Source organism: Rhinichthys klamathensis, unplaced genomic scaffold (genome assembly GCF_029890125.1).
Source record: "Rhinichthys klamathensis goyatoka isolate OS25496 unplaced genomic scaffold, OSU_Roscu_1.1 h1tg000486l_1, whole genome shotgun sequence".
Lineage (NCBI taxonomy): Eukaryota > Metazoa > Chordata > Actinopteri > Cypriniformes > Leuciscidae > Rhinichthys > Rhinichthys klamathensis.
This window is the reverse complement of record NW_026606973.1, coordinates 651,029-670,509: the sequence shown is the minus strand read 5'-3', so window position 1 is coordinate 670,509 and position 19,481 is coordinate 651,029. Positions and strand designations below refer to the sequence as shown.

Here is a 19,481-nt window from a genome sequence, read left to right as displayed (position 1 = left end):
GCAAGCCTTTCAGCGGGACGAGCTCTGGAGTCGCTGGCCTCGCCGCCTTCAACTGCCGTACCTGCTGCGCTTTCCGGCGTTATATATCCTTTTCATACTCTGTGTGTATTTACTCTGTTGAGAGTGTTTGTCAGCTTACTTCGCGACTCACACTTCTCTCACAAAAGAGCTGCGTCTTTTTAAAGATGCCTTCCTGTGGCTCGTGCCGCGCCCCGCTCAGCGATGGAGACCGGCACGTCATCTGTGTTTCCTGCTTGGGTGAGGATCACGCGGCTCTCGCGCTCGCTGACGGCGGATGCCCTCATTGCGAGCTGTTGCCCATGGTGACTCTGAGGACTCGCCTGGCATCATTCTCCGAGCCTTCACCGCAGCCCGCCGTGGTGCCGCGCCGCAAGAAGCGCCGCGCCCAGCGCGCTCCCGAGCTCTCTCCAGCCCGCCAAAGCTCGCCGGTTCGCCCGCCAGCTTCGCCGGTTTCGCTCGAGTCGCTCACTGACGGACAACGGCCGCCGCCTGCCGCCGCGTCCATCCACGAGTTTGACGAACCCACCGAGGCGTGTTCTCTTCTGGCATCCGATAGCGAGGATTGGGGGAGCTCCGTGGACCTCCCCTCCGCTAGCGTTTCCCGCCAGACCACTGGTAAGAGAGCCGGCGTTGAGACTGAGCTGATGCGTCTGCTCTCTCAGGCCGTGGATAGCATCGGCCTCGATTGGGAAGCGCCCGCGCAACCGCCGCGCAACAGGCGAGCTCTGTGGACCTCCGCCTTCTGTCCGCGAGTCGTCAAGGAAACGGGCCAGCATTCTACCCCGCCCCCCATGGGCGTGCGTCACCGGCAAATGAGAAAAGAGTGTGTTTTAGTCCCCGCCGAGGCCGGATTAATCTCCATTTCTCAAACATTTCTCAGCTCCTAGTTTGAGCGGCTGAAAATGTCATTATTGCAGCAATGAGCCTGTTGTATAACACGCACACCTGCATACAAACGCCGACACACACAAAACTGTGATGACGCTCTCTTATCTGCTTGCGCTAGTGTAGTTCTCCCTGTGGCCCAGTGGCGGAACCTGAAGCTTTCACGCGGGAGACCCGTGTTCGATCCCGGCTCTCGCAGCAGATAAAAATTTAGTCTCGCCGCGGCCAGACTTCCACCGAAACTATTCGCTCGTTCAGTTCCAGATAATGCGACTGTTCCAGTGTATTTTGCAGTAAACAAGCTGGTACCACGGCCCGCTTGCCTGCACATAAAGGCCGTTTCCATGGCGACCCAGAAAAATCATTGTATTTCTGGTTTTCCGGCCACAGCCGATAGTGTTATAAGTGTAATAAAATGCTCACAGCCCAGTGTTCATTTCTACACACAAACACAGCCCGCCACGGTACAGGGCTCGCACAATTGTGCATTAAATGTAGTGAATGTGCCCACAACCCAGTGCCCACATACACTACCACGGTTTCTGTAAAACGAAACCAACACAAGTCCTCCTAGCCTCCTAGGAAATTGACGGTGTTTCAGTCTCGCCGTGGCCAGACTTCCACTGAAATTTTCGCTCGTTCAGTTCCAGAAAATGTGACTGTTCCAGTGTATTTTGCAGTAAGCAAGCCAGTACCATGCCCGCTTGCCTGCACACTAATGCTGTTCCCACGGCGACCCAGATAAATCACATAAATGGTGTATTTTCTGATATTCCGGCCACAGCCGATGGTGTTATGAGTGTATTGAAAATGCCTACAACCCAGGGCTCATTTCTACACACAAACACAGCCCGCAAAAATGCAGGGCTCGCACAAACAATCCGGCCACGGCCGATGGTGTTATGAGTGTTGTAAGAATGCCCACCCAGTGCCCATTCCCACACCCAGACACAGCCCGCCACGGTGCAGGGCTAGCACAAATAAACTCGACTCAGGTCGATTGTGCAAACAATGTAGTAAACGCGCCCATGTCACCATGCCCGCTCACACTACATGCTGCGTGTCCCTTGGTTTCTGTAAAAACGAAACCAACACACATTCAGTCGGCCATGAACGACGGTGTTTTCAGTGTAATAAATGTGCCCGCAGCCCCGCGCCCACATTTTGTCACAGACACGCCGATTCCTACGGGATCTCCCCCGCTCGCTTTTTCTGCACTATCTGCCATAAAAAAGCTGAGCGCGGTCAGGCCGCCCGCTGTGATCAGCGCGCCCCCCGCCTCGAACGCTGTAAACACGGTGTTGTGTTCCCAGTATGCCCGGGCTCTCGAGTTGCCGTTTTGCCGCGACCAGAGCCCGGATTTCATTCTGCCCCTAGCTATTCATGCAGATGCGTGGTCAAAGCTTCCCGGGGTATCAGAATGGGTGCTGAACACTATAAAGAGAGGCTATTCACTACAATTCGCTCGACGCCCACGCCGCTATACGGCGCGCGTCGAAACTACGGTGAAAAACGAAGTGTCTCAATCTACTTCGTGCCGAGATAGCGAAACTACTGAGCAAAGGGGCTATAGAACCTTTATCTCAGGCTCAGAGCGAAGGGGGCCTATACAGCAGATATTTTCTGGTACCGAAAAAGGATGGGGGTCTCAGACCCATTTTAGATCTGCGACAGCTGAACAGAGCGCTTGTCAAACGCCAGTTCAGAATGCTTACGACCAGGAAAATCCTCGCGCAAGTGCGCCACGGGGACTGGTTTATGTCAATAGATCTGAAAGACGCCTATTTCCAGATACAAATAGCGTCCCATCACAGGCGATTTTTGAGATTCGCCTTCGAGGATCAGGCATATCAATACACAGTCCTGCCGTTCGGCCTGTCCCTAGCACCTCGTACATTTACGAAGTGCATGGACGCGGCGCTCGCACCCCTGAGACTTCAGGGCATGCGAGTCCTGAACTACTTGGACGATTGGCTGATTCTAGCTCGATCACGATCGGAGCTCATAGAACACAGGGCCGCATTACTCGAGCACCTCGAGAAGCTGGGCCTCACAGTCAATTGGGCGAAGAGCTCACTGTCTCCCAGTCGGAAAATTTCCTTTCTGGGAACCGTGTTGGACTCGCTGTCCATGACAGCACGCCTGTCACCAGAGCGCGTACTGAGTATTCAGCGCGGCGTGAAATCCTTCCGCCACGGCGCGATAGTTCCGCTCAAAAGGTTTCAGAAAGTGCTGGGGCTGATGGCCTCAGCAGCCTCTGTACTCCAGTTGGGCTTGCTCCGCATGCGCCCACTGCAGATGTGGCTGGAAGCGCGGGTTCCACCCAGGGCATGGACAGCGGGTCTGTTTCGCCTCAGGGTCGACCTTCAGTGCGTTTCAGCTCTGGAACCTTGGAAAGTGACCGACTGGTATCAGTCAGGTGTGAGTCTGGGGACCGCTTCGAGTGTGAAGGTGGTGTCTACGGACGCCTCCACCTCGGGGTGGGGAGCGCTGCTCGAGGGCAGACCGCTAGCTGGCCTGTGGTCAGAACGGGAAAAGCTCCTTCACATAAACTGCTTGGAGATGATAGCAGTCGACAAAGCGCTACGGCTTTTTTGTCCCCAGATAACAGGCCACCACGTCTTAGTCCGGTCGGACAACATGTCAGTGGTGGCATACATAAATCGCCAGGGCGGCGTCAGGTCACGAAGCCTTCTCAGGCTGACGGAACGCCTTCTGGTCTGGGCTCAGCACAGCCTGCTCTCACTGAGAGCGGCGCACGTGCCTGGTCACCTGAATGTGGGACCAGACAGACTGTCCAGGAACAAGGTCCCGGCAGGGGAATGATCGCTGCACCCGCAGACGGTCCAGCTGCTGTGGAAAACGTTCGGCAGAGCACAAGTGGACCTGTTCGCGTCCCACGAAAACGCTCATTGCCCGGAGTTTTTCTCGAAAAGCAAGGACGCGCTGGCTCATGTTTGGCCCCGCTGCCCCCTATATGCTTTTCCTCCCGTCTCGCTCCTGCCTCAGGTGTTGGAACGAATCAGGGAGAACGGATGCCCAGTGCTGCTCGTAGCTCCGCTCTGGACAAACCAGACGTGGTTCCCTGCCCTGATGCAGCTGACCAGCACTGCCCCATGGCCTGTACCATTGAGGAGAGACCTCCTCTCTCAGGCGGAGGGCTCGATTTGGCACCCTCGCCCGGAGTTGTGGTCCCTGCACGCATGGGCCATCAACGGGTACCCGCTAGCCTCCCAGAAGGAGTGTTAAACACGATCGCGCAGGCTAGAGCTCCGTCTACCAGGCGGCTCTACTCCTCGAAATGGTCTGTTTTCTCTGCATGGTGTCAAGCCCAGAGCTTTTCACCTGTGGAGTGCGGGATTTCGGAAGTGCTTTCCTTCCTTCAAGAGCTACTGGATAAGGGCAGGACCCCATCCACGCTCAAAGTGTATGTGGCGGCCATAGCAACGTTTGCAAAACCGGTGTCTGGCCAGTCGCTGGGGAAAAACGACTTAGTCGTGCGTTTCCTTAGGGGAGCTCGGAGGCTGAACCCTCCCAGGCCCCCTTCAGTCCCGACGTGGGACCTTTCCACGGTCTTGGAGGCCATGAAAGGCGCCCCGTTCGAGCCAATCCAGCTGGTGGACATGAAACACCTGTCGTTCAAAACAGTGTTTCTCATGGCTCTCGCTTCAGTGAAGCGCATAGGGGACTTACAGGCGCTTTCAGTAAGCGCGTCGTGTATGGAGTTTGGGCCTAATGACTCGAAGGTCATTCTCAAACCAAAGCACGGGTATGTCCCGAAATCCCTCAATACACCGTTCAGGGCCCAGGTAATTTCCCTGTCCGCCCTTCCGGTTCTCAGTGAGGAGGATGATGCGAGTCTCCTTTGCCCCGTCAGGGCATTGAGAGCTTATGTGTCACGCTCGTCTGTTTTCAGACAGACGGAGCAGCTTTTTGTTTTGTTTGGCGGGCGTTCCAAGGGACTCGCCGCCTCAAAACAGAGCCTATCCAGATGGATAGTGGATGCCATTGCGCTCGCTTACTCTGCGAAGGGCCTACAGTGCCCTTTGGGTGTCAGGGCGCACTCCACGAGAGGCGTGGCCTCTTCGTGGGCGTGGTCGAGCGGGGTTTCCCTGCAAGATATCTGTACGGCCGCGGGCTGGGCCTCGCCGTCTACATTTATAAAATACTATAACCTGGAGGTACCCGCCTTACAAGCTAAGCTTTTGGCGGTTTAAAATTCAGTGCTATCTGCCCCGCTTTGCGGCCCAGATGCTGAGTTTACTGCAGCCCCATGAGTGTTGACACACGTATGGCTACCCAGATCAGGCTGAAAGCTTTCACCCTGGCTGCGCGTTTTGTTGTCATATAATAGCCCCGCTGGGTGCTTTTTTATAAGGAATGACGCTTCCAGCCTCTCTTCCTCCACTCTATGTGAGTTTATGGTGATTATGCACTACATGAGCCCTGGGCTTCGGCCCCCGGGACTTTGGTGTTGGATCCCTGTACGCACGGCGTGTTGCATTGTGTTCCCCTAGCGTAAGCTATTACGCAGTACGAGAGATACTCTCGTAAGAGAACGTACTCGGTTACTAACGTAACCTCTGTTCTCTCTAGAGAGGGAACGAGTACTGCGTATCTTGCCGTGCTTGGAATACGCTCTGGTTCGCTTCAGTGATAAAAACCAGCTTGTATCAGCCTAACGAGCATATTTATAGGGTGAGACCACGCCCCTTCTGGCGGGACGTGACGATATGGGCGCGAATGGCCCCCATTGGTCATTACGTCACGCAGAGTCTCTCTCGATAGGCTGCTGCATTTGCGGCAGAGCAGCCAATAGGCGCGCGAGCTGTTTCGCCTATGTCTGCTTGCTGCTGCAAAGCGTTTTACATTATTAAAAAATTACGGATAATTTTTGGCTTCAATATCTCGCGGAAAAGAGTTTTTCCCCTAGCGTAAGCTATTACGCAGTACTCGTTCCCTCTCTAGAGAGAACAGAGGTTACGTTAGTAACCGAGTACGATATATAAATGAAAACCAACAAGCGGGTGCGTTCCTGTGAAACTGTTGCGGTCATGCTCGCCTCACGCACGCGCCCGCGCGTTGCCGAAGTTGAGTTGTCTATAGCGTAGAAGCTCCGGCGTAAGTCCGACGCAGAAGTATAAATCAGCAGAGTGAGGTGAAGTGGTCGAGCACAGGTGCAGCGACAAGCGGGTGCGTTCCTGTGAAACTGTTGCGGTCATGCTCGCCTCACGCACGCGCCCGCGCGTTGCCGAAGTTGAATTGTCTTACTTTTTTGTACACGACGCGCAGCACAAATCATAGGGGATTATCACGCTTCCGGGTTTCATGGGCGGGATTTGTCAACTTTGTGCATGTCCACTCCTGGAGAGACTGATCCTCGGCTCGCTGTTTGTGAGTTTCCAGAATCTAAATAGTTATCAGGATATCAACAGGAGGGAATTCACATGGCAGAGCATCCCCGCTAAACTAAACGCAGGCCTATCAGGTAAAGTTATGTATAAATTTAATTTAAGTTAAAAAGGCTACAGCTGCGTAGCGCACAGAAGCCGTTGCCATGGTTACTATCCATAGAGCGCCTGTCATTCACTTGCGGAGCGCTGTCTCCCTTTCTGTTCACCTGAGAGAACCTGCCAAAGCCTCTCTACTACTTGTTTGGGTGGGTTATTTGCTGGCTGACCAACATCCCACCCCTCCTGTGATCATGGTTTGACTGTAGGCCTATGTGTATTCAGAGCCAGTGAGCAACGGACTTTCAAAATAATAATAAAAAAAACTCTGCGTTAACGCGCGATAAAAAAATTGTCGGCATTAATTAATAAATGCGTTAACGCGATAATAACGCGTTAACTTGCCCAGCACTAATTTTAATGCATTCACCCCATTTGCATATTTGTTATTTTATTACTTGTTCTCTCCATTTGCATTTTTTCTCTACATTCACTACATTAATTTTTTTATTATTTATTACTCTTTCATTTTATTTGCATATATTTTTTTTACTTGCTCGTTCTCATTTGCATATTTTATTACTTAAGCATTCTATTTGCATATTTTATTACAATAATTTGCATCTTTTATTACTCAAGCAACCATTTGCATATTTCTATTTGATCTTATTTTATGTGCTGCATTTGCATATTTTATATAATTTAATTTCTTATCATTTGCACATTTGTTATTTTATTACTTTTAGTAATTTTGTCTATTTAATTATATTTTATTCACTCCATTTGCATATTTTTATTTTATTTTTTTAACTTAAAATTTAAAGTTTTCTTTTTGTTACTTGTTCAGTTGATTGGCATGATTTGGCATGACTACTTTTGCTTTTTTTATTATATTACTTGTTAATTCTATGTGCATATTATTATTTTTTATTTTTTGTTCTTGCATTTGCATATGTTTTATTTATTTATGAGCTTTTTTATTGTATATTACCCATTGTTTGCTAAACAGTTGTGTTATTGGCGATTCAGTGAAACACAGTGAACTGATGCTGATGAAGAACGAGGTCTAGAATAATGAACATGAGCTTGTGTCTGCATCAGTCTCAGACTCATTCCCTCACAGCTCGCCCCGTCTGACCTCTGACCTCTGACCCCAACCACCCGCTCTACACAGCCTGACTATATGTCTTACAGAGATCAACTTAATCTAATTTAAGGTAACAGAGATTGGTTTGGCTTTATAGCGGTTCTTGAATAATGTTATTTCCAGCTAAAGTTAGTTTTGATTGATTCACCTCCGTCGAAATGATCATTTGTTATTACATTAGGGGCCGCTAAGACGACTCTGTTCTCTCTAAACAGACTTTAAACTGAACCTGTGATTAACGCTGGTGGCGTTCACATGCGCATTAAGAGTTGAGTCTATAGTTATGTGCGTTTGAATATGTGTGCGCAGGTTTGTAATTCCCTACAAACCATGCCTAAACAAAATACTTGTCTTGCCTATACATTTTTATAGGGGTTGATACGCGAATTGAAATTTCCACAACGCTTTATCTGTAGAGTGGAATAGGGATCCTCCATAGGGAGAGACATTAGCAGCCATCTCTATTTGTATGTGTACTTATTTTTAGTGGTTTAGTTATGCTATGTTGGGTTCTGTGTTATGTCACGTGGCTTTATGGAGATATTTGTGAAATTATTACTGTAGTGTCTAATAGTACTGTAATACTGTAGTATCCATCCGTCCATCCGTCCGACCCCAGAATGCACCTAAACTGGTCAAACACTTTCAGCCATCATATGATTAAAAGTATATTTTAATAACTCAAAGAATATAGAAATTATTATGTGACCACCATGCATATCCTTGATTAGTCATTTTTATAGGAATAATGTAAGCACTCAAAAGGATATATAGATGTGTATTGAAGAGACGAGGGTTTCTGACCCCAACGCTTCAATACTCGATTTGCATATTTTGTATTTTACTTAGTCAGCCTATTTGCATTTATTTAATTGGTCATGCGATTTGAATATTTCATTTTACTCAATTACTTCATATTTTTGCTTTCTATTTTAGTCACCCCATTTGCATATTAGTTTGTTTATTTACTTTCACTCATTTTAATTTTTTATAGCACTTTATTACTTGTCCACTCATATTTTGTTTACATTTTAATTACTACTTCACTCCGTTGTGAGTGAAATAGTAGTAGTAGACAAGAAGCAAATAAATTAAATTATATAAAAATATGCAAATGCAGTAAATAGAATAAGATCAAATAAAATGCTTATATAATAAAATATGCAAATTATTTGCTTAATAAAATTTGCTAATTACATACATATTTTTTGTTATGTTTTTTATTCACCCTATTCTAAGTTTTTTTTAAATTTTATTATATTTTATTACATTCATTTCATATTTTTTATTGCGTTTTATTTCTTGTTCTCTCATTTGAATATTATATTTTATTTGCCCCATTATTCTGCACTGTTGTATTCAGCTGGAACCCTGAAAGCTACTAGCAAGGAAACCCGATGTTAGATATGCATATTCATAACAGCATTTTGAATAAAAGTTGAATGTAGAAGATGTGATTCATCCTCATTCTCTCTGCGTCTCTCACACACTCACACACACACACACACACAGCGGCACATTCTCACATTAAAACACTCGCTCAGCAGCTCTCGCCAGCCGTAGATCCTCCGCATGTGAGAATGAAGAGAAATGAAGTGTCAGCTGAAAGAAAGATACATTATTATTATTATTGAAACACACACACACACACACACACACACACACACACACACACACACACACTCGGTTTACTAGCATGCAGTTTCATGGAGCAAAACAAAGTAGTAGACGGTCAAATGCCTTTTTTAACATGCAAATGTTTGCTTGGTTTTGTCTAAAGCAGCGTTAATTTTGACGGCAAATTTGATGTTAGTTTTATTCATAGTCTTTTGACTTAAATGCCATTTAGTGTGTCATATTTCAGTCTTCTGAATTGTTTTAGTCGACTAAATATCACAAGATTTTAGTTTTAAAATCAAATGGCTTTAGTTTAATTGTAATACGTCAATTTAGCATTTTTCTAAAATGTCCAAGCTCAGTATATACACTTGGAGAACATATGTATTAGCTTGTTAATATCAATAATATTAAGGTTTGAAGATGCAATACAGACAGATGACATAACTTCTTTATTTATCTGAAAATGAAATAAAGCCACTTCTCATAAAGAAACTAGTACATGGTTGTATTTTTAATTAATGATATATGCATTCTTTATAACAACATTCTTCATTATTTTAAGCAGACATTTATTTGTATAAATGAAATCCTTATTAAAGCTGTTAAAGTTGTTCATTTCTTTTGATTAACATTAATGATGGACAGCATCAGGTTTATTAGGCTCCTGTCACTTTAAGAGCTAATGCACAGATCCAATACACTGATAGACATCTGATATCCTCCCAACCTTTTATGTTTACTTACCTAGAAATAATCAACTGTGTTTATGAGTAGTTTTTATCATTTGGTGTGGTATTTATGTACAGGTGAAACTCGAAAAATTCATATATTGTGCAAAAGTTCATTTATTTCAGTAATTCAACTTAAAGATATTACAAGCCTTTATTTGTTATAATTTTGATGATTATGGCTTACAGCTTATGAAAACCCCAAATTAAAAATTAGAATATTGTGAAAAGGTTTTCATATCTGTAAGCCATAATCATCACAATTATAACAAATAAAGGCTTGAAATATCTCACTTTTCATGTAATGAGTCTATATAATATATTAGTTTCACCTTTTAAGTTGACTTACTGAAATAAATTAACACATTTTTTGCACGATATTCAAATTTTTCGAGTTTCACCTGTAGTTATAGTCTATATTTAGTGAAAAAATGTTGACGGAAATTGACAAATTATTCATCAACAAAAGTAACACTTGTCTAAAGCTCACTTTAATCTGTTCTAGATCATTCAGTGACGTTAGGGTGCCTTAAGTCGGTCTGAAAGAAGGAAAAAATAATTTTGCTCCTATATAATCAATAAAGCAGTATACATATTTTTTTACATTTCCTGCACAGCATTTCCATCGTGTTTTCCCTGTCTGAGAACTAATTAATCAGCGTTATATTGCCAGTCGCTAATTGATTCAAGTGATGTATTGTTTTAGCTTCAATATCGCTATACGTGTATCCGCGATATGTGATGGGCAATGTCAAGTGTTAGTATGGTACAGTCACCACGGTTCGAACTTCCAACGCACGTAATTCTCGGATTTATTGCAAACTTTAACCATCCTAGAGCGAAAGTTTATCACTTGCACATGTTTAAGGTCCTGTCAATTTAAACATTCAAGCGATTTTAAACCATTTGAGTGCAAGAAGACGTGAAAGAGAAGCCGATTCGGACGCACAGAAGAGCACTGCCGCGTCTATTTGTGATTGAATGAAAAAATACACGCAAATGTATGTCAAAATGCCTGTCTCTGTGAGTATCGTCATAAATACAGTCACTAATGGCTTATGTGAATGAAAATTATTGAGAAAGAAAATGTATGTGTATTATTGTATTAGATCTGTGCATTCGGTCTTAAAGTGACAGTAGCCTAATATTCCTGCTTCTGTGTCATTAATGTCAATCAAACAACAAAATACAAAGAGAAGATCACTTTTGTAGCTTTAACAAAGATTAATTATATTTAATTTATACAGTGAAGACTATGCAGTGTTATTTTACATTTCATTATTCAATTTCTGTACCTGACTTACCTGAAAAACATAAAGCACTTTTTACAAGCATATTGTATTTACCTATGATCGTAATTTGTTTATAATTTTTTTAATGCAGATTCACTTCCTTACAAAATCACCTCAATCATTCTAGAATGATTAATTCTTTCCAAATAGAGCTATTCACATCATCTGGTGAAATTGTTTTCATATCAGTTGAAAAGCAAAATGTCAGTTTTTGCCAATATCATGCAGTGTGACTAAAACTAAAGCGGATGTTGTTTATGTTGCAGATACGCCAGTCTGTATTTCTGCTGTGCCATTGAGGACCAGGACAACGAGCTGATCACACTGGAGATCATCCACCGCTATGTCGAGCTGCTCGACAAATACTTCGGCAGCGTAAGTCAAAATATACGTGACTTGTTGCTTGTTGCTTCCCAAAAAATAAAAAGAAGAACCCAATTACAGTGATTATTCCTCCCCAACTCAGGTCTGCGAGCTGGACATCATCTTTAACTTCGAGAAGGCGTATTTCATCTTGGACGAGTTCCTGCTGGGAGGCGAAGCTCAGGAGACGTCGAAGAAGAACGTCCTGAAGGCCATCGAGCAGGCGGATCTCCTGCAGGAGGTGAGGGTCACGTACTGCCGCTCAGAGGGTCGCGTACTGGCGCTCAGAGGGTCGCGTACTGGCGCTCAGAGGGTCACGTACTGGCGCTCAGAGGGTCGCGTACTGGCGCTCAGAGGGTCGCGTACTGGCGCTCAGAGGGTCGCGTACTGGCGCTCAGAGGGTCGCGTACTGGCGCTCAGAGGGTCGCGTACTGGCGCTCAGAGGGTCGCGTACTGGCGCTCAGAGGGTCGCGTACTGGCGCTCAGAGGGTCGCGTACTGGCGCTCAGAGGGTCGCGTACTTCCGCTCAGAGGGTCTCGTACTGCCGCTCAGAGGGTCACGTACTGCCACTCAGAGGGTCGCGTACTGCCGCTCAGAGGGTCACGTACTGCCGCTCAGAGGGTCACGTACTGCCGCTCAGAGGGTCACGTACTGCCGCTCAGAGGGTCACGTACTGCCGCTCAGAGGGTCTCGTACTGCCGCTCAGAGGGTCACGTACTGCCACTCAGAGGGTCACGTACTGCCGCTCAGAGGGTCTCGTACTGCCGCTCAGAGGGTCTCGTACTGCCGCTCAGAGGGTCACGTACTGCCGCTCAGAGGGTCACGTACTGCCGCTCAGAGGGTCTCGTACTGCCGCTCAGAGGGTCTCGTACTGCCCCTCAGAGGGTCACGTACTGCCGCTCAGAGGGTCACGTACTGGCGCTCAGAGGGTCAAGTACTGCCGCTCAGAGGGTCACGTACTGCCGCTCAGAGGGTCTCGTACTGCCGCTCAGAGGGTCACGTACTTCCGCTCAGAGGGTCTCGTACTGCCGCTCAGAGGGTCTCGTACTGCCGCTCAGAGGGTCACGTACTGCCGCTCAGAGGGTCACGTACTTCCGCTCAGAGGGCCGCGTACTGCCGCTCAAAGGGTCACGTACTGCCGCTCAGAGGGTCACGTACTTCCGCTCAGAGGGTCACGTACTTCCGCTCAGAGGGTCACGTACTTCCGCTCAGAGGGTCACGTACTTCCGCTCAGAGGGTCACGTACTGCCGCTCAGAGGGTCGCGTACTGCCGCTCAGAGGGTCGCGTACTGCCGCTCAGAGGGTCACGTACTGGCGCTCAGAGGGTCACGTACTGGCGCTCAGAGGGTCTCGTACTGCCGCTCAGAGGGTCACGTACTGCCGCTCAGAGGGTCTCGTACTGCCGCTCAGAGGGTCACGTACTTCCGCTCAGAGGGTCTCGTACTGCCGCTCAGAGGGTCTCGTACTGCCGCTCAGAGGGTCACGTACTTCCGCTCAGAGGGTCACGTACTTCCGCTCAGAGGGTCACGTACTGCCGCTCAGAGGGTCGCGTACTGCCGCTCAGAGGGTCACGTACTGCTGCTCAGAGGGTCACGTACTGGCGCTCAGAGGGTCACGTACTGCCGCTCAGAGGGTCTCGTACTGCCGCCCAGAGGGTCACGTACTGCCGCTCAGAGGGTCGCGTACTGCCGCTCAGAGGGTCGCGTACTGCCGCTCAGAGGGTCGCGTACTGCCGCTCAGAGGGTCACGTACTGCCGCTCAGAGGGTCTCGTACTGCCGCTCAGAGGGTCACGTACTGCCGCTCAGAGGGTCACGTACTGCCGCTCAGAGGGTCACGTACTGCCGCTCAGAGGGTCGCGTACTGCCCCACAGAGGGTCACGTACTGCCGCTCAGAGGGTCACGTACTTCCGCTCAGAGGGTCACGTACTGCCGCTCAGAGGGTCACGTACTTCCGCTCAGAGGGTCACGTACTGCCGCTCAGAGGGTCACGTACTTCCGCTCAGAGGGTCACGTACTTCCGCTCAGAGGGTCACGTACTGCCGCTCAGAGGGTCGCGTACTGCCGCTCAGAGGGTCGCGTACTGCCGATCACCGCTCAGAGGGTCACGTACTGCCGCTCAGAGGGTCGCGTACTGCCGCTCAGAGGGTCACGTACTTCCGCTCAGAGGGTCACGTACTGCCGCTCAGAGGGTCACGTACTGCCGCTCAGAGGGTCGCGTACTGCCGATCACCGCTCAGAGGGTCACGTACTGCCGCTCAGAGGGTCACGTACTGCCGATCACCGCTCAGAGGGTCACGTACTGCCGCTCAGAGGGTCACGTACTGCCGATCACCGCTCAGAGGGTCACGTACTGCCGCTCAGAGGGTCACGTACTGCCGCTCGGAGGGTCGCGTACTTCCGCTCAGAGGGTCCCGTACTTCCGCTCAGAGGGTCCCGTACTTCCGCTCAGAGGGTCACGTACTTCCGCTCAGAGGGTCACGTACTTCCGCTCAGAGGGTCACGTACTGCCGCTCAGAGGGTCTCGTACTTCCGCTCAGAGGGTCACGTACTGCCGCTCAGAGGGTCGCGTACTTCCGCTCAGAGGGTCACGTACTTCCGCTCAGAGGGTCACGTACTGCCGCTCAGAGGGTCACGTACTTCCGCTCAGAGGGTCACGTACTTCCGCTCAGAGGGTCACGTACTTCCGCTCAGAGGGTCACGTATTGCCGCTCAGAGGGTCACGTACTGCCGCTCAGAGGGTCACGTACTGCCGCTCAGAGGGTCACGTACTGCCGCTCAGAGGGTCACGTACTGCCGCTCAGAGGGTCACGTACTGCCGCTCAGAGGGTCTCGTACTGCCGCTCAGAGGGTCACGTACTTCCGCTCAGAGGGTCACGTACTGCCGCTCAGAGGGTCTCGTACTGCCGCTCAGAGGGTCGCGTACTGCCGCTCAGAGGGTCACGTACTTCCGCTCAGAGGGTCACGTACTGCCGCTCAGAGGGTCGCGTACTGCCGCTCAGAGGGTCGCGTACTGCCGATCACCGCTCAGAGGGTCGCGTACTGCCGCTCAGAGGGTCGCGTACTGCCGATCACCGCTCAGAGGGTCGCGTACTGCCGCTCAGAGGGTCACGTACTGCCGCTCAGAGGGTCACGTACTGCCGCTCAGAGGGTCGCGTACTGCCGCTCTGAGGGTCGCGTACTGCCGATCACCGCTCAGAGGGTCGCGTACTGCCGCTCAGAGGGTCGCGTACTGCCGATCAGAGGGTCGCGTACTGCCGCTCAGAGGGTCACGTACTTCCGCTCAGAGGGTCACGTACTGCCGATCACCGCTCAGAGGGTCTCGTACTGCCGCTCAGAGGGTCTCGTACTGCCGCTCAGAGGGTCACGTACTTCCGCTCAGAGGGTCACGTACTGCCGCTCAGAGGGTCACGTACTGCCGCTCAGAGGGTCACGTACTGCCGCTCAGAGGGTCTCGTACTTCCGCTCAGAGGGTCACGTACTTCCGCTCAGAGGGTCACGTACTGCCGCTCAGAAGGCCACGTACTGCCGCTCAGAGCGTCAAGGACAGGTTGCTGAGCGGGTTAGTTAGAAATAATTGGTCTGTTGAGATGTTTATATCTAGCTACCATCAGGGTTTGAACTGAACACCCGCCAATCTGCTAAATGCGGGTAAAAGTCAAATCACTGGCCAATTTGGTGTGTTACTTATTATATTTACTCACTTTGCTGGGGAAGTTCATGTAAACCAAATCTGCGCAGAATTAGCACAAATACTCAACTCGTGAATAGGGCTGTGACGGTTATTATATAACGTGAGACCGACGGTTATAGTTGAACACCGTCATTAGAACTCTATAATCGCCAAAACCGTGTTATTAAAATATCTTGCAGATAAGGTAATACTAATATCAGTGTTGGGGAGTAACGGAATACATGTACCGGCGTTACGTATTCAGAATACAAATTATGAGTAACAGTAGTCTCCACAGAACATAATTTCGTGTTCGCATTTATGAGGAAAAAAACAATGTTACAGATGTGACCGCTCTGAAAGCGCCACTAAAAGACGTGACATTTAATCACGTCTCACAGAGTAAAACGTTCACAGAGACATCAAACAAAAAGCATAAAGCCTTTCTTTAAAGTGAATTTCGTTTTGTATTAATTGTATCTTAATTTTAATCAATGTTTCATCAACCAATTGCCTGGTTTTAATAAATAAGAAGTAAATATAGCAGATAGATAATCACGGAACGGAGGCGCCGGCGCGTGAACTGGAGCTCGTCTCATAAATGAACCGAAACTCAGCGTATAAGGTAGCCTACTGCCTCACAGACATGTCTACTTTTAAACAGAACAATTCAAACCGAAAGAAAAAGACGATAGACTGCTCTCTGCTTATGTAATCCGTATGAAATGTGCATTTCTCTCTGGCGCGTTCACTACAGCGAAGATTGCGAGTCAGCATCGTCAACTTCATCTTTGCAGCCGACACTGACAAAGAAAGGCCTGTTTTTTTGTTAAGGATTTGTTTACTGTGTGATTCATTTAATGGAAAGCACATTCACTGCTAGTTGTCTTGCTGTTAATTTAAAATAAACGTAAAGCAAGTAGCTAATCAGTGTCTGCTTGTTTATTCAAACTAAGTTGTCCTATAACAGACGAACGTCGCAACGCCCCCCCGGACGACGGCGGTTATGTTACGAACCGTCACATTTGACTCACGTCATAACCGTCATCACCAATTCTGAAACCGGCACACCCCTACTTGTGACTCATCATGATATATTAGATGCAGCATATTCATTTGCAATGATACAATAGCGAAGATTATAAAGCATTTGGTTAACAGAAAAGTCTTTTTTTTTTTTTTTTTTACATCCTACTTTTTTAAAAATGTTTTTTTGTACTGTATTGATCTGTCCACCTAAAATACATTTTACAATACAAGGATGAGGAGATGACAGGATTTTGTTTGAATAAGAAATTAATATATGAAATCCAATTTTTATAATATATATATATATATAAGCTGTGACATAGTTAATCTGGTTTATTTCTTCTTTTTTTCTTTTTCTTTTTTTGGCTAGTAGAGGTTCTGAATGGCCGGTAACTTAAAGGGCATATTGCAGGTTAGAGGACCCAACGAGTCAATGTATAGAAAAATAATGTAGGAACTAGATTTTCTTTAAAATATTCTTATAAATACGCTACATAAGCTTCTGGAGTCGTTTTTGTGAGAAAATTTTACTTCCGCGTCTGAAAATGGGTGTGGTGGGCGTGACGTAACGGGCGGGAGAGCGGTCGATTCAAACAACAGGAAAACAATGGATCGCAATGACATTTCGGACGCTGAGGAAATACTTACTTACAATTATGGACTACAGCCATACAATTATGAGCCTGCTATGCTGCCAAGAGAGTAGGGACAGGCCAGGATTAATGTCAGACAGAACGGTCAGAGACACATTGAGTTGTGGTGTGAGAACCAGTGGAGAACAGGACAGGTGTCTTGGTGAGAGACGTGCTTATAGATACACGTTCGCTAACGATGTACACTGTGCTCACAATATTGTACAGATTATTACCATCGTATATCAGGCCAGCAGACATTAGTATGTTTAGGGTAGATGTATACTATTAAATGTATAAAAACTATACTTGAGTATATTTCTATTGTAAGTTACTAAAAACATACTCAAGTACATTTTTAAAACATATTTTTCATCTGGGTTATAACATAAACAGAAAATTAAAGATTTGAATATTTAATCAACCTAGTAATTTTGTTTTTCAATTACAAGTTGCCTTAGGGCATGACTAACGTTACCTATATCACACTATTTGATGCCATTGGTACAGTATACGACGATCAATATTCTTGCTTCGGCATCCCATGTTAAACTCCATCATATCGCCGGGATGATAATCCTCCGATCTGAAGTGAAAGCTACACACGACCGCGTTTCTCGAAGCCGATGCGGAGGAGAAATCCCGTCTCTTCACCTGCACAAACCGCACCAGGCACGAAAGATATACACCAGCACCGTTTTTCTTGTTATGGAAACCTGTGGACTCGATGTCCTGACAGGCCGGAGTTTTTGCAACCTCCACAAACACAATAATTTACCATGACGATGATAGATTGAATTACAAAAACTACCGAAAACACACTGACTCACGGCCGCTCTCACTAAATGCCAGCCTGCTCTGCACTGAGGCGAGGCTGAGGCTCCCTAGCGTGACGTAAAATGACGCGCTGTTGAAAAAAAAGCCGTTTTTACGAGCAGTCCAAGAAACGCTCACTTTATCTACTAAATTAGTGCCCTTATGTCGTTTTAAAACATTTTAAATCCTGCATTACCTTTTCATATGGTATTTTCATACAAGGTTATATATTAATTTAGATTTTTTTTTTACCTACAATATGCTCTTTAAGGCCCTTTCACACACCTTGTTAATTGTGAACCCCCCCCGGACCATAGTCGAAATTTGGTCAGGCGATAAGAGGTAGTCTCGGTCCGGATCAAACTGAACAAAGGTTTGGTTCGTTTCTAGTGTGAAAGCATTTCTGTATGGTTCGGACTTCGGACTTTTAGACCATTTACAAGAAGTTCCGGTGGTTCCCGGAGGATTGCTCGAGTCTTCTCCTCTTTTCCTGCCGGCGATGAATAAATGTTCACACAACGAGGACGTTCATTTGGCGAAGTTGAACTAGTCTTGAGTATAGCTGCCGCTGGCAGTAATGCCGTAATAATGACAGTATAGTGGCAACGATATGCATCAGTTCATTCATTCTTGCCAAAGTTACCCGCTGAATTGACGACACGCTGACGTCACACACACACGTCCGTTTACAAACCAATCAATGTCAAAATGCAGCCCACATAGAGGATGACGACAGGACGCACGTATGTCACGTAGAGTTCTTTAGTGCGCTCGCATAACTGCAATGTGAAACCAAACCAAAACTTACCGAATGTATCAATTATATCAAAACTAGGGCTGTCAAACGATTAATCACGATTAATCGCATCCAAAATAAAAGTTTGTGTTTACATAATATATGTGTGTGTACTGTGTATAATTATTTTTAATACATAAATACCCACACATGCATGTGTATTTAAGAAATATTTGCATGCATATACTGTATATAGACTGAATGTAGCCTATATATAATGTATATTTTATATAAATATAAACATTTTATATATAAATAACATATTTTTCTTAAATATATACATGTGTGCATTTATATACAAAATAATTATACACAGTACACACACATATAATATGTAAACACAAACTTTTATTTTGGATGCGATTAATCGTTTGACAGCCCTAATCAAAACATGAACTTTGGTGCGGATTTTCGGGTGTGAAAACGCCTTTAAAAATTTAGTAGCCAAAATTGGCCGGTGAGTGAAAGTTAATTTCATAAGATCCCACCAGATCTGGTTTAATGGGTCTCTTCCCGCTTGAGTACTGAGGTTTATTACCGCCACAGCAAAGCAACGGGATCGTTTGCGTATTTCATAGTGTTTTTGACCTTCGCACCGCCGTTCTGCTTCTCTCTCTCGCTCTGACTTTTGAATTGAAAGGTAGAAATCCCTCGGGAGCTACAGGTTCCCTGTGACTGCTCTCGTGTGTGTGTGTATTACCCAGCTTCCCCGGCGCTTGCAGAACAAAACACTCCTTTGTTCGTTACAGTGTAGAGTAACTGAGCTTTCACACACGATCTCTTCATCTTCATGGAGTCTCGCTGTAGCGTACAGATGCACAGATCATGTCCTGATGCTGGGCTTTCAGATTAAAGCTGAAGTGTATCTGGTTTGATATTGAAATGCTTTCTCATATCCATTTTTTATTAATATGCAAGTCTAATCTGAAGAACCCTAGCAACAGCATAGGAAACACCCAGAGCATACATTTAAACTTGCTTCCCGAGTTTGACGTCTCTCTTCTCTCTCTTGCTTTCTGTATTCTTCCTCC

At 46.7% G+C, this 19,481-nt stretch overlaps 1 protein-coding gene across 6 annotated transcripts in view; it reads left to right on the top strand.

The window, feature by feature from the left end:
• The window catches only part of LOC130072361 (AP-1 complex subunit sigma-2), a 59,977-nt gene that overhangs the window by 8,907 nt on the left and 31,589 nt on the right, over positions 1–19,481 (top strand). For all 6 annotated transcript variants that reach the window (XM_056237438.1, XM_056237436.1, XM_056237435.1 and 3 more), the window contains exons 3-4: positions 11,410–11,518; positions 11,610–11,747. In XM_056237438.1, the coding sequence (XP_056093413.1) occupies positions 11,410–11,518; positions 11,610–11,747 (247 nt within the window). The remainder of the gene's footprint in view (positions 1–11,409; positions 11,519–11,609; positions 11,748–19,481) is intronic.